The following is a 15,099-nucleotide window of genomic DNA, read 5'->3' on the forward strand; positions in this document are numbered from 1 at the left end:
CTGACTCACTCTGGCCTGAGATGTTATAATAGATTTCTGCCTTATTCCGTCTCCATAGAGTGTGTAAATTCCTCCAGTCACAAATCATCTTCCAGTTTCCTGCCCAGTATCAACAGCGCCGCTCGATATTGTGTATGGTTAGCCTTCCTGCCTCTCTGGTCATTAACATTCTTGTGTGGTGAGAGATTAATAACTGATGCAAGACCCTGTTACAGTGCCTGATTTCCTTGTAGCAATGTACAATGAAGCCTGACCTGAGACTTGCTTGTAATGATATTGAACGCAACTTTCAAGCTTTCGACAGACTGCAACATTTGCCGGCTCTGCCTTCAAGGATACAAAGTCAGTCATGAAACGCTTAAGGACGTTAAAAAAAAAAGGAGCAGAAGGAAGCTATATGGCCCCTTGAGCCTGCTCCGCCACACAATAAGATCACAGCTGAACTTCAACCTCAACTCCATTTTCCACCCTGTCCCCATATCCCTCGGTTCTCTTAGCTCCCAAAAATCCACAGATCTCAGTCTTGAATACACTCAATGACTAAGCATCCACAGCCTCCTGGGGTAGAGAAGTCCAAAGATTCACAGAGTGAGGAATTTTCTTCTCGCCTCAGACCTAGATGGCCCACCCCTTGTCCTGAGGCTATGGTCTCTCATTCTAGAATCTCCAACCTTAAAGAACACAAGGTTAGAAATTGCAGTTCATAATGTTGGCAGAATGGGTACTTAAAGGATCAGATAAAGAGAATATTTTTACGAGAAGCTTTAGCCAAGTAAATAGCAGAGATGGTGGGGTGGTGGTAATATTACTGGACTAGTAATCCAGAGGTCCAGGCTAGTCCTCTGGAGACATGTGTTCAAATGGCAGCTGGTGGATTTTGAATTCAGTTAATAAATCTGAAATATAAATTTAGTCTCAGTAATAGAGACCATGAAGCTATCTTTTCTTTGTTTTTAAAACCTATCTGGTTCACTAATGTTCTTTAGGGAAGGAAATCTTGTCATCCTTACCTGGTCTGGCCTACATGTGACTCCAGACCTCTGAAATGGCCTCCTAGCAAGGTCAGTTCAAGGGCAATTAGAGATGGGTAACAAATGCTGGCCTTGCCAGCGATATGCACGTCCGATGAAAGAATGAAGGAAAAAAAGTGGAGAAGCTAGGATCGTTCTCCTTTGAGCAGGGAAGGTTAAGGGAGCAATTAACAGAGGGGTTGAAAATCATGTTTTGAAAGCGTGGCGAGGGAAAAATTATTTCCAGATACAAATTTAAGATATTAAACCAGAGGGAGCAGATAAAGATAAGTTTTTTTGCGCAGTGCGTTGTTATAATCTGGAATGAACTGTCTGAAAGAGTGGTGGAAGCAGATTGAATTGGAACTTTCAAAACTTAATTGGACAAATACTTGAAAAGGAGAAACTTGCAGGGTTATGGCCGGGAGCAGGCGGGGGGAGTGGGACTAATTGAATAGCTCAGGCACAATGGGCCAAATGGCCTCATCCTGTGCTGAGATTCAACAAAATAGGTTATCATCAGTGTTAAAATACAAAAGGATTTACATACAAACACGCAGCATGTTAGGCCACGTAGTCTCACTGTAAATTCTAGGTTACAATGTTGAAAAACATGCTGCTCCCTTACAAAGGGAATAGAGATACCATCTCAGCCCAGGCACTAGGTGTCCTACGTGAGCTAATGCATTGAAAAACAGAAAATGCTGCAAACACAGCCAGATCAGTCATCTCAGAGAAGAGAGAAATCACTGAGCCCTGCAATATTAAAATTCTCATCCTTAAGTTCAAATCCCCCCCACCCCGCCACGGGCCTGGTCACTCACTACCTTTGTAATTCTGTAACCACCTTCAACCCTACGACCCTCTGAGCGTTCCTCCAATCCTGGCCCCTTGCCCGTCCTCACACTTCATTGGTGGACATGTGCTGAATCCTAAACTCTAGGGCCAGAATTTTTTCCCTCATCGGGCGGGCTCGGCAGGGGTGGGCAGGGGCAGTCAGGAAGCCGACCGCTGCCCGCGATCAGCTCCGCGCCGCAATTTCACGCGGGGTGGGGGGGGGGATAATTAGGGCCCGCCTTGCGTGGATCGCGAGCTGCAGGGCTCAGCGCTGCCTGTGCGGGTCGTGGGAGGAGGGAAAGCCGGGCCCTGGAGTGCAGTTCGGGCACACGCGCGAAAGAGCCCTTCAGTCTCCTGGAGGCACGGAACTGCCTCAGGGAGATTGAAGCGCTTTTTTAAAAAAAATTAATAAACTCAGTAAAATCCCAAATTCAAGTTTTTATTTAATGCGTGTTAGCTTTAGGAAACCTAAATCCCACTGGTGGATGAGATTGCCTAAAAAATGTGAAGGCCGCTTGTCCGTTAGGTTGGACGGGCAGCGTAAATTTCAAGTTGATGAGGTTGTTAATGGCCTTAATGGGCCTTTTCATTATCGGCAGGCGCGCAGCCGACTCTGGCGCGCGCCCGCCGAACACACATCGCGAAACTGCGCGGTGACGTCGGGAGCTCACGCCCGATGTCATCGCATGGTCATTTCGCGCTCGGGCCTGTCGGGCACGCCCAGCCTAATGTCCTGGCCTAGAACCCCCTCCTTAAGCTTCTCTCTACCTCTCTTCTACCCTCCTTTAAGTCAGTCCTCAAAACCCACCTCTTCGACCAAGCTTTTGGCCACCTGTCCGAATATTTTTTCCAGCGGCTCAGTGGCAATTTTTGTCCTTGTGGATTTGGCGCCTGGGGACATTTTAACTACGTCCAAGAGACGGAATGCAAGTTGCCATTGTTGAAGAGTTGTCGGAAATCCCGTTTACAGGAGTCATTAGGTTTTTTCACAGATATCAAGCAGAGTTACATTCAATATTTGGAAATGCAACAAGGAAATCCATGGCCGTGGATTGGGCGATATTCTCACACCTCTGTCCTGAGCTACCACCGAGGCTTCTCTGGTCTAAAAGACACTACAGAGAGTCTAATCCAGTTGCCAGGTGCTCGTTCCTCAGCTGGAGTACCAGCGAGAGCCCTACGTTGCCTTCTTTTGGGAAGTTCCACTCTGTTAAGTGCTGTCCAGGCAGTTAAGTAGCCGGAAGCGAGCCTTCCCAGGGATAAAGGTCCCTGGAGAGCAGGGGTAAGCTGCCAGCAATGCACCCACTAGTTGCAGAGGATCAGTGAGGGATCCAGGCCACAGCTGAGTGAGAGTGGAAGAGGTTTACAGGGAAGGGATCACTGGCTAGTTGTGGCAGGTGGTTGGAATAAAACATAGAAACATAGAAACCAGGAGCAGGAGTAGGCCATTCAGCCCTTCAAGCCTGCTCTGCCATTCATTATGATCATGGCTGATCATCCAACTCAATAGCCTGCTCCCACTTTCTCCCCATACCTTTTGATGCCTTTCGCCCCAAGAGCTATATTTAACTCCTTCTTGAAAACATACAATGTTTTGGTCTCAACTACTTTCTGTGGTAATGAATTCCACAGGCTCACCACTCTCTGGATGAAGAAATTTCTCTTCATCTCAGTCCTAAATGGTCTACCCCATATCCTCAGACTGTGACCCCTGGTTCTGGACTCCCCCACCACCAGGAGCATCCTTCCTGCATCTACCCTGTCTAGTCCTGTTAGAATTTTATAGGTTTTTATGAGATCCCCCTTCATTCTTCTGAACTCCAGCGACTCAATCTCTCCTCATATGTCAGTCCCGCCATCCCAGGAATCAGTCAGGTAAACCTTCGCTGCACTCCCTCTATAGCAAGTACAGCCTTCCTCAGATAAGGAGACCAAAACTGCACACAATATTCCAGCTGTGGTCTCACCAAGGCCCTGTACAATTGCAGCAAGACATCCCTGTTTCTGTACTCGAATCCTCTGGCTATGAAGACCAACATACCATTTATCTTCTTTACTGCCTGCTGCACCTGCATGCTTACCTTCAGCGACTGGTATACAAGGACACCCAGGTCTCGTTGCACATTCCCCTCTCTCAATTTATAGCCATTCAGATAATAATCTGCCTTCCTGTTTTTGCTACCAAATGGATAACCTCACATTTATCCACATTATACTGCATCTGCCATGCATTTGCCCACTCACTCAGCTTGTCCAAATTACACTGAAGCATCTCTGCATCCTCCTCACAGCTCACCCTCCCACCCAGCTTTGTGTCATCTGCAAATTTGAAGATATTACATTTAATTCCCTCATCTAAATCATTAATATATATTGTGAATATCTGGGGTCCCAGCTCTGATCTCTGTGGTACCCCACTAGTCACTGCCTGCCATTCGGAAAAAGACCCGTTTATTCCTACTCTTTGTTTCCTGTCTGCCAACCAGTTTTCTATCCATCTCAATACACAACCCCCAATCCCATATGCTTTAATTTTACATGCAAATCACTTATGTGGAACTTTGTCGAAAGCCTTCTGAAAGTCCAAATAAACAACATCCACTGGCTCCCCGTCACCAACTCTACTAGCTACATCCTCGAAAAATTCCAGTAGATTTGTCAAGCATGATTTCCCTTTCATAAATCCATGCTGACTCTGTCCAATTCTGTCACTGTTTTCCACGTGCTCGGCTATTAAATCTTTGATAATGGACTCTAGAATTTTCCTCACTACCGACGTCAGGCTGACTGGTCTATAATTCCCTGTTTTCTCCCTGCCTCCCTTTTTAAATAGTGGGGTTACATTAGCTACCCTCCAATCTGTAGGAACTGTTCCAGAGTCTATAGAATCTTGGGAGATGACCACCAATGCATCCACTATTTCTAGGGCCACTTCCTTAAGTACTCTGGGATGTAGATTATCAGGCCCTGGGGATTTATCGGCCTTCAATCCCATCAGTTTCCCCAACACCATTTCCCTAATAATACTGATTTCTTTCAGTTCCTCCCTCTCACTAAACCCTGTGTTCCCCAACATTTCTGGTATGTTAGTTGTGTCCTCCTTTGTGAAGACAGAACCAAAGTATGTATTTAGTTGGTCAGCCATTTCTTTGTTCCCCATTATAAATTCTCAACGGGTCCCCGCTTCCGAATGCAGGGTCCCTCGATCAGGCACTCGGTACCTGATAACCGGGGCACTCATGGCGGCATTTATTGCCCACTTAAGGACCTCAGTTGGCATTGGGATGGAAGGCTGCCCACGAGCCTGAACCGGGGCAGAGGTGGGAAAGTTGTGGGGTTCCCCACCCCACACCCTCCCTCCCGATTCGATGCAACACCCCTGCCTCCAAACTCCCCCGTGGGAGGACGTCCTCTATCGTCTACAGACAGCGAGTTTGTATTTTTCTCACTGGGTCACAAAGCGGGTCTTTTAAGCCACGGTGAAGAACACCAGCTGATAAAGAACATTGACAGCTGAAATAAAACTAAAAGAAGCGTGGCTGGAGAGGTAATTAATTGTAGCAACTCTGCTTCCAGCGGAGGTGTCAAATCATTGCTTTGCACCTGATCCAGTGACTGATGTTTAAAGCAGATTTTGAAGTAATGTGTGAGGGAACTCTGACAGTTTATCTTGTGTTTCTGGGGAGACAAGGCTGCCTTCAAACAAAAAGCTCTGCTCCATCGACATGAAAACACAGATCCAAAATTACATGGGTTGCATCTAACTGTACCTCCAGTTTCAGCCCCTTACCATTTTTACTGGTTTGACTTGTGAAGAGCAGACCTTTCATCTGCAGTTATAAGGTTAATGACGGGCTGGTGGGGAGGCAGGAGCATTTCTAAGGCCTCACTCCTAGCTTCGGATGGAGAACCTGGCATCTCAAGAGCAGTTGATATGCCAAGTGATATGAGGCATACCGACCTTGGCCAAGGACGCCTACAATCTCCACTGGTAAGCTTCAGGGCTGGCAACCTGACTGAACTCACCCAAGAAAATATTCCACAACCGGCCCCCCTTGCTCAGAAGCTGTTGGGAACAATGCTAGGGTGGGCACATGGTCTGGTCATTCGTCTAGACTATCAGCGTGCTGCTTGTGGGATCTTGCTGTGCAACATTTGGCTGCCGTGTTTAGTCATAGAGTTATACAGCACAGAAACAGGCCCTTCAGCCCTTCATGTCCGTGCTGGCCATCAAGCATCTAATTATTCTAATCCCATTTCCAGCACTTGGCCCGTAGCCCTGTATGCTATGGCATTTCAAGTGCTCATCTAAATACTTCTTAAATGTTGTTTCTTAAATGTTCTTCTTAAATGTTCTCTACATTACAACAGTGACTAGGTTTCAAAAGTACAATCAACATTCTGGGGGTTACCACTGACCAGAAACTGAACTGGGCCAGCTATACAAATACCTTGGCTACAAGAGCAGGTCAGAGGCTAGGAATCCTGCGGCGAGTAACTCACCTCCTGACTCCCCAAAGCCTGCCCGCCATCTACAAGGCACAAGTCAGGAGTGTGATGAAATACTCCCCACTTGCCTGGATGAGTGCAGCTCCCACAACACTCAAGAAGCTTGACACCATCCAGGACAAAGCCCACTTAATTGGCACCCCATCCACAAACATTCACTCCCCCATCACTGACACATAGTGACAGCAGTGTGCACCTTCTACAAGATGCACTGCAGCAACACACCAAGTCTCCTTAGACAGCACCTTCCAAACCCGTGATCTCTACCACCCAAAAGGACAAGGACAAAAGATACATGGGAACACCACCACCTGCAAGTTCCCCTCCAAGATACACATCATCCTTTGAAACTATATCCCCGTTCCTTCACTGTCGCTGGGTCAAAATCCTGGAACTCCCTTCCTAACAGCACTACATGGACTGCAGCATTTCAAGAAGATGGCTCACCACCACCTTCTCAAAGGCAATTAGAGATGGGCGATAAATGCTGGCCAAGACAATGATGTCCACATCCCATGAGCAAATGAAAAAGAAAACTTCATTGGCTGTGAAGTGCATTGGGACGTCATGGAGGTCATGACGAAAACACTTTTTTTTTCTTTCAAACTGCACCCCAGTGTGTCTCAAAGCGCTTCACAGGCAATTGACTATTTTAGAAGCGTAGTGACTTTTGTAAAGCAGGCAAACACATCAACCAAATTTGCACGCAGCAAGGCCACATCGATAGTCATGTGCTAGTGATCAGAGAACCCATAACCCTTTTCTCCTGAAGTATAAATTGTTGTGATAGTTTGAAATTTGGCATTCTTGCATTTGTCCTCATGGGTGCAAGAGGAAAAGCTTCGGCAACATGTCTGTCTTTTCATCAATAATCCGTTCAACTTGTGTCGGTTCAGAGATAAATTGTCAGAGTACCCTGATATTCCTGGAGTCGTGTCATACGTTTCCTTTGCGCCTGCCTGACTGGGCAGGCATGACCTTGGCCTCACTCACTGAAAACTTAAGAAAGAGCTTGCATTTATGTAGCGCCTTTCACATCCTCAGTATGTCCCTGAGTGCTGTAAAACCAATGAATTACTGTTGACGTGCAATCACAGTTATTTCAGCAGGAAACAACGCAGCTAATTTGTGCACAGCAACATCCCATAAATGGCAATGCAAATAAATGGCCAGATAATTAATAGTTGGAAATGTTTGTCTTATTTTGAGTATATGTTTTTCATTTGCTATGGATATCCTCCATCTTAACACATTGTCGCACTCAGTGAATTCTGTGCCAATACTTTGTGGAATCGAATCCTCCATTAGGATTTGAGCATATAATCCAGGCAAACTCTTCTGGGCATTACTGCCGTACTTGCAGAGTTAGCATGCCTGAGATGAGATGTTGAATTGAGGGAATGCTGCCTTGTCAGAGGAAAAATTGAGGCCCGGCTGGCTTCAAGTAGCTGTAAGAGATCTCGTGGCACTATTTTGAAGAGCAGAGGTCGTGCGGTTATCCCCTGTGCCCTGACCAATATTTATCCATCAATTATCATCACAAAAACAGATAATCTAGTCACGTTACTGATGTGGGAGCTTGCTGCGCACCTATTGATGGCCACATTTCCAACATGACAATAGTGACTGCACTTCAAAAAGTACTTAATTGGCTGTAAAGCACATTGAGATGTCCTGAAGTCATGAAAGGTGCTATATAAATGCAAGTCTTTCTTTATTATGAACGTTTTTTCAGGGTGTGGGCGATCCTGGCTAGTTGTTCAGGATACTGAAACATAATTCATTTTATGGGAAGTGTTTGGAGCTGTTCCTAAGCAATGTGATAAAGTACTACAATAGAAGCAAAATACTGCGGATGCTGGAAAAGCTCAGCAGGTCTGGCAGCATCTGAGGAGAGAGAAACAGAGTTAACGTTTCAAGTCGAATATGATTCTTTTTGGGTACCAAGATAAAGTACTGTATTACATTAATGCAAATCCCACATTTATCAAAACTAACAATAATTGGGCATGTGAATGTCTGGTACCAAAGATAGAATTGGCAAAACAATTTGTGGGAAGTCATTTTTGCAAAGGGACAACAAGTGTTGTATGCTTAAAAACAGCACCAGAAAGCAAAAGGAGTTGGGACACCTTAGTTTTGTGACCATCATTGATAAGCAATGGGTTCCGAATCTCATCCATTGACCTATGCTTTCTCTCAGACACATCCATTATGGTTAGGTGAGTGCAATGCCTGATTTATGTTCTGATTCCTCAGAAAAGCCTACAATTCATCATACTTTTCTTTGTGTTTTATTTTAAATTTAGCCTATTGAAACACTGCAGAACGTATCACTACCTGGAAAAGCAAGGTGAAATGTTTGTTACCCTGGTAACCGGCCTGCTGGAAAGGCTGCTGGACTACAGGACTGTAATGAACGATGAAAACAAAGCCCACAACATGAGTTGCACTGTAAATCTGTTGGTAAGTCACAGAAGTCGTTCTGGAGTGAAACCCAAATCTGCGCTCTTCCAATAAAAGGCTTTCGTATCAGGGGAAGAAATTATTTGTCCCTGCAGCACTTAACAATGGGTTGCTACTCACAACTTTGGGTAGTTTGTCACAGGTTCACAAGATAACTACAGACAAAAGTGACCAATTACGAACGTAAGAAATAGGAGCAGAAGTATGCTAATCAGCCCCTCGAGCCTGCTCTGCCATTTAGTAAGACCATGGCTGATCTATTTGTGCTTTGAATTCTACATTCCCATCTAGCCCCAATAACCTTCGATTCCCTTGTCTGTCAAGAATCTATCGACCCCTGCCTTAAAAATATTCAATGATCCTGCCTCCACCCTCTTTGGAGGCAGAGAGTTCCAAAATTGCCCAACCCTCTGAGAGAAGAAATTTCTCCCCCATCTCTGTCCTAAAAGGGTGATCCCTAATTTCATAACAGTGCTCCCTAGCTCTGGACTTCCCCACAAGAAGAAACTTCCTTTTCCACATCTACCTTGTCAATACCATTCAGGATCTTAAATACTTCAATCAAGTCACCCCTCACTCTTCTAAGCTCCAGTGGAAACAAGCCCAGCCTGTCTAACCTTTCCCCATAAGACAACACACTCATTCCAGGTATCAACTTAGCAAACCACCTCTGAACCACCTCCAATGCATTTACATCCAGGTGCGATAATCGATGGTTAGGGCTCTTATATTTATTTTATTAATTTATAGCATGTGGTTATCGCTAGCTAAGCCAGCATTTATTGCCCATCCCTAATTGCCCTTGAGAAGGTGGTGGTGAACTGACTTCTCGAACTGCTGAAGTTACCGTGGTGTTGGTACACCCACAGTGCTGTTAGGGAGGGAGTTCCAGGATTTTGACCCAGTGACAGTGAAGGAACAGCAATATATCTCCAAATCAGGATAGTGAATGGTTTGGAGGGGATCTTGCAGTTGGCAGTGTTCCCATGTGTCTGCTCCCCTTGCCCTTCTAGATGGTAGTGGCCATGGGTTTGGAAGGTGGTGTCTCAAGAGCCTTGGTGAGTTCCTGCAGTGCAACTTATAGATGGTACACACTGTTGCCACTGTTCATTGGTGGTGGAGGGAGTGAATGTTTGTTGACGTGGTGCCAGTCAAGTGGGCTGCTTTGTCCTGGATGATGTCAAGCTTCTTGAGTGTTTTGGGAGCTGCACTCATCCAGCCAGTTGGGGAGTATTCCAACACACTGCTGACTTGTGCCTTGTAGATGGTGGACAGGGTTTGGAGAGTCAGGAGGTGAGTTACTCGCCACAGGATTCCTAGCCCCTGACCTGTTCTTGTAGCCACAGTATTTATATGGCTAGTGCAGTTCAGTTTCTGGTCAATGATAATCCCCAGGATGTTAATAGGGGGTTACCATTGACCAGAAACTGAACTGGACTAGCCATATAAAATACTGTAGTTACAAGAACTGGGCACGCTTGCACGCGTCCTTGAAGCAGAGCTTTGGGATTCCCGCTGGTCATCTGGCATTAGTTAACTCACCATGCAGAAAGTCCTTAGATATGCGACCATCTGCCACTCTGCGGGCATGCCCGAGCCAATGAAGCCAACTCTGTTTGACGTCAAAGAGACTTGAGAGCTCTGCCTTTGAGAGGGCTGCCACACTCATCATTTTGCCCTGCCAAGATATACCCAAAATGCAGCACAGACAGTAAAGATGGAAATTGTTGAGCTTCTTTTCTTGATAGCTGTAAGTTGTTCATGTTTCACAGCCACACAACCATCCTAAAGGTCAGCCTGATGTTATTCCATACACGTTCTGTGAGTTGGCCAAAGGTGGTCGCTGTTTTCCCTATGCGTGTATCAAGTTCTGCATCAAGGGACAGATTGCCTGTCACCCTGGACCCGAGGTAGCAGGATTTGCTAACCACTTCTAATGGTGTGTTGTTTAGTGGAATGGGCTGGTATCATTAATGGTGACCATGAGACTACTGGATTGTCATTAAAACCCAGCTGACCCCTCAGGATCTTATATGATGCAATAAAATCACCTCGCATTCTTCGACTTTATAATCCATCTGACAATTTTTTGCCCACTCACTTAACCTATCTAAATCCATTTGTAGACTATGTCCTCAACACAATTTACTTTCCAGCCCAGCTTGGTGTCAACATCAAATTTAGAAACACTCGGTCCCTTCATCGAAGTCATTGATATAGATTGTAAATAGTTGAGGCCCCAGCACTGGACTGTGGCACCCTGCTAGTAATAACTTGTCAACCTAAAACTGACCCATTTATCCCTATTCACTGCTTCCTGTTAGCTAACCAACCCTTTATCCATGCTAATAAGTACCCCCTACACAATGAGTGATGTGACCTTTAGACAAAGAGCTGGAAAGAGGGATTTGTTTTGGCCAGTATGAGCACAGTGAGCCGAAATGGTCTCCTTCCATGCTGTAAATGTTCTATGTTGCCATAGTTCCCCATCTTTTCATGTTTGACATGCTATTTGTAAAACTGAGGAATGTGTGCGTGCATGTTTTTTTTCCCCTGAACACCAAGACCTCTGACATGGAAACTGTGTTCAAGCACTCATTGCCACTTGAGAAACTTATTTTACATAAATTACCAAATCCCTTTATTTATATTAGAATGATAAACAATTTAGTTTGCTGCAGGATTCCCTCTTCAAGCATGGTGCCTGCTGAATCATTTATCTTTGCAAATCGTTAATAAAACAGTTCAGGATGGATGAATCGCTCTGGCATTTATTGCTTATTACCATACTTGTTCTGCTAGCCTTTTTCTGATAACAATTAAAAATTATTTATTCTAAATATTGAGCTGAATTTTTTGCTCATTAAGTTGAGAAATGCCAATGATGGGGAATGGAGACAGAGGAAGGAGAAAGGTTAGCAGTTTTGCATTCCTGTCAGTGTTAAATGTTCCTGGATTAGGTGATACAAGTAGAAAATAAATGAACTCTGAAACAAGAACAGAAAGCTCTGGAAAGTCAGTCAGTATCCAAGCACAGAAAATGTCACGGCAACATTTTGAGACAAAATTCTAATGAAGGGCACAGTTGTGATGAAGAAAATGAGCCCCTCTCTTTGAGGAACTGAACTAAATAAAAAGTGGTGAGGCTGGTGGGGTGAGGCTGAAGTCAGTGAAGGAAAGTAGGACCATTCAGCCCTTCAACCCTATTCTACCATTCTACTGGATCAGTGCTTATCTGTATGAGCTCAGTTTACGCCATGAGTTCATTATTCCTTAACATCCTTACCATAGAAAATCCTACCAATCTCTCTTTTGAAATTTACAATTGATTTCCAGTTTCTGACACCCTGGTCCACTCCTCCATCACCCCCTACACCTCAACCCCTTCCCACGGCACCTTCCCATGCAACCGCAGAAGGTGCAACACCTGCCCCTTTACTTCCCCTTCCTCACCGTCCGAGGGCCCAAACACTTCTTTCAGGTGAAGCAGCGCTTCACTTGCACTTCCCTCAATTTAGTCTACTGCATTCACTGCTCCCAATGCAATCTTCTGGAGAGAACACCTTCGGTTTGTCCGCAAGCATGACCCAGACCTCCCTGTCGCTTGCTATTTCAACACACCACCCTGCTCTCATGCCCACAGGTCCGTCCTTGGCCTGATGCAATGATCCAGTGAAGCTCAATGCAAACTGGAGGAACAGCACCTCATCTTCCGACTAGGCACTTTACAGCCTTCTGGACTTAATATTGAGTTCAACAACTTTAGATCATGAACTCTCTCCTCCATTCGCACCCCCTTTCCCATCCCCCTTTTTCCAATAATTTATATTTTTTAATAAAATTTTCTTTTCCCACCTATTTCTATTATTTTTAAGTGTATTTGCATCCATTGTTTCATCTCCACCTTTTAGCCTATTTCGTTCCCTTCCCCCCACCCCACCCCCACTAGGCTATCTGTTACTTGCTCGTCCTGCTTTCCACCCTTAATGTCACCATTAACACATTTCTTAGCTAATATCACCACCGTGAACACCCCTTTGTCCTTTTGTCCATGATATCTTTGGCAATCTCTTCTTTGCCTCCACCTATCACTGGCCCTCTGTCCAGCTCTACTTGTCCCACCCCCCTCAACCAGCTTATATTTCACCACATTTGTATATTTCCTCAGTTCTGATGAAGAGTCATACGGACTCGAAACGTTAACTGTATTCCTCTCTGCAGATGCTGTCAGACCTGCTGAGTTTTTCCAGCTATTTTTATTTTTGTTTCAAGATTTCCAGCATCCGGGGTATTTTGCTTTTATCTTTTAATTTATTCTTTGGGTATGTGGGCATCACCGACAAGACCAGAATTGCCCATCCCTAATTGCCCTTGAACTGAGTGGCTTGCTAGGCCATTTCATAGAGCAGTTTAGAGCCAGCCACATTGCTGTGGATCTGGAGTCCCATGTAGGCCAGACCGGGTAAGGACAGCAGATTTCCTTCCCTAAAGGACATTAGTGAACCAGATGGGTTTTGATGACAATAAATGGTAGTTTCATGGTCACCATTACTGAGACTAGCTTTCAGTTTTATTAATTGAGTTTAAATTCCGCCAGCTGTCATGTTGGGATTTAAACCTGTGTCCCCAAAGCATTAGCCTGGGCCTCTAGATCACTAGTCCCATTGCAACAGCTTCTGAGGAAAGAGATTTCCAGGCCATAAGGAAATTAAAATTTTGGATGCTTTTTTTTTAAGATTTCCTTCTCAGGATGTGGACTTTGCTGGCAAGGGCAGCACTTATGGCACTCTCTTGGTCCAAACATGTGACTGGAGTCACATGTTGGCCTGGGCTGGGGAAGAATGGCAAGTTTCCTCCCCTAAAGGGCATTAGTGAACCATCTGGGCAGTAATGACAATCGGACAGCTTCATGGTCATTCTTACTGATACCTGCTTTTTATTTCTGATTTGTTTTAACCTCAATACAAATGCTCATTGTTCCAGTACAGCTACGATACAGGCATCTACCCGAAAATATGGAAAATTGCCCAGGTATGTCCTGTCCACAGAAAGCAGGACAAATTAAATCCAATCAGTTACTTCCCCATCAGCCAACCGTCAATCATCGGCAAAGTGATGGAAGATTTAACCGACAGAGCTATCTAATGGCACTTACTCAGAAATAACTCACCAATGTTCAATTTGGTTCTGCCAGGACCACTCAGCTCCCGACCTCATTATAGCCTTGGCCCAAACTTGGAGCTGAATTCTAGAGTGAAGTGTGAGGGAATGCCCTTGACATCAAGGCAGCATTTGACTGAATATAGTGTCAAGTAACTCTAGCAAAATTGAACTCAACGGGAATCAGGGGAACACTCTCCACTGGTTGGAATCATACCTAGCACAAAGGAAGATGGTTGTGGTTGCTGGAGGTCAATCATCTCAGCCCCCAGGCCATTGCTGCAGGAGTTCCTCAGGGTAGATACCTGGACCCAACCATCTACAGCTGTTTCATCGATGACGTTCCCTCCATCATAAGTCAGAAATGGGGATGTTCGCTGATGATTGCATGAAGTTTAATTCCACTGTCAACTCTTCAGATACTGAAGCAGTCCATGCACACATGCAACCACATGCAGTAGCAAGTAAAATTTATCCAACCACAAGTGCCAGGCAATGACCATCTCCAACAAGAGACAATCTAACCATTTCCCCTTGACATTGAATGGCATAACCACTGCTGAATCCCCCACTATCAACATCCTGGGGTTTACCATTGATCTGAAGCTTAAGCCACGTAAATACTAGAGCAGGTCAGACGCTTGAAATTCTGCAACAAATGTCAAGGGCAGTCACTCCCACCTCACTTCTTAAGTTCTGCTCCTTTGGCCATATCTGGACCAAGGTTGTAATGAGGTCTGAAGCTGAGTGGTCCTGGAAGAACTTAAATTGAACATCAGTGAGCAGGTTATTGCCGAGTGAGTGCTGCTTGATAGCATTGTCGGTGACACCTTCCATTACTTTACTGACGAGGGCAATGGATCAGCGTTAATGTCACGCTCTCCATCAGTACCCAGGCCCCCCTAGGGAAGCAAATAACCCTACCAGCAGACCGAATTTTAAGGGAAACTATTGAACTGCGAAAGAGACCGCTTGCAGAATCCCAGTCTCAACAACTGCTTTATGGCAATTGGGTCTGCCCTCCAAATCTTACAACTTAATGTTGAGGACCTGTCAACTGCCAAGTGAAAGAACCTCATTGAATTTCTTGTACTTTGCTGAAGATTGAGACTAGACT

General features: G+C 45.1%; 1 protein-coding gene across 1 annotated transcript in view; it reads left to right on the top strand.

Moving 5' to 3' along the window:
- Window positions 1–15,099, top strand: part of LOC144688041 (dedicator of cytokinesis protein 2-like) — a 1,154,257-nt gene that overhangs the window by 961,164 nt on the left and 177,994 nt on the right. Inside the window, exon 35 of the mRNA XM_078554696.1 lies at window positions 8,666–8,822. Within this exon, the coding sequence (XP_078410822.1) occupies window positions 8,666–8,822 (157 nt within the window). The remainder of the gene's footprint in view (window positions 1–8,665; window positions 8,823–15,099) is intronic.

The sequence above is a fragment of the Cetorhinus maximus genome, chromosome 1 (assembly GCF_964194155.1).
Source record: "Cetorhinus maximus chromosome 1, sCetMax3.hap1.1, whole genome shotgun sequence".
Classification (NCBI taxonomy): domain Eukaryota; kingdom Metazoa; phylum Chordata; class Chondrichthyes; order Lamniformes; family Cetorhinidae; genus Cetorhinus; species Cetorhinus maximus.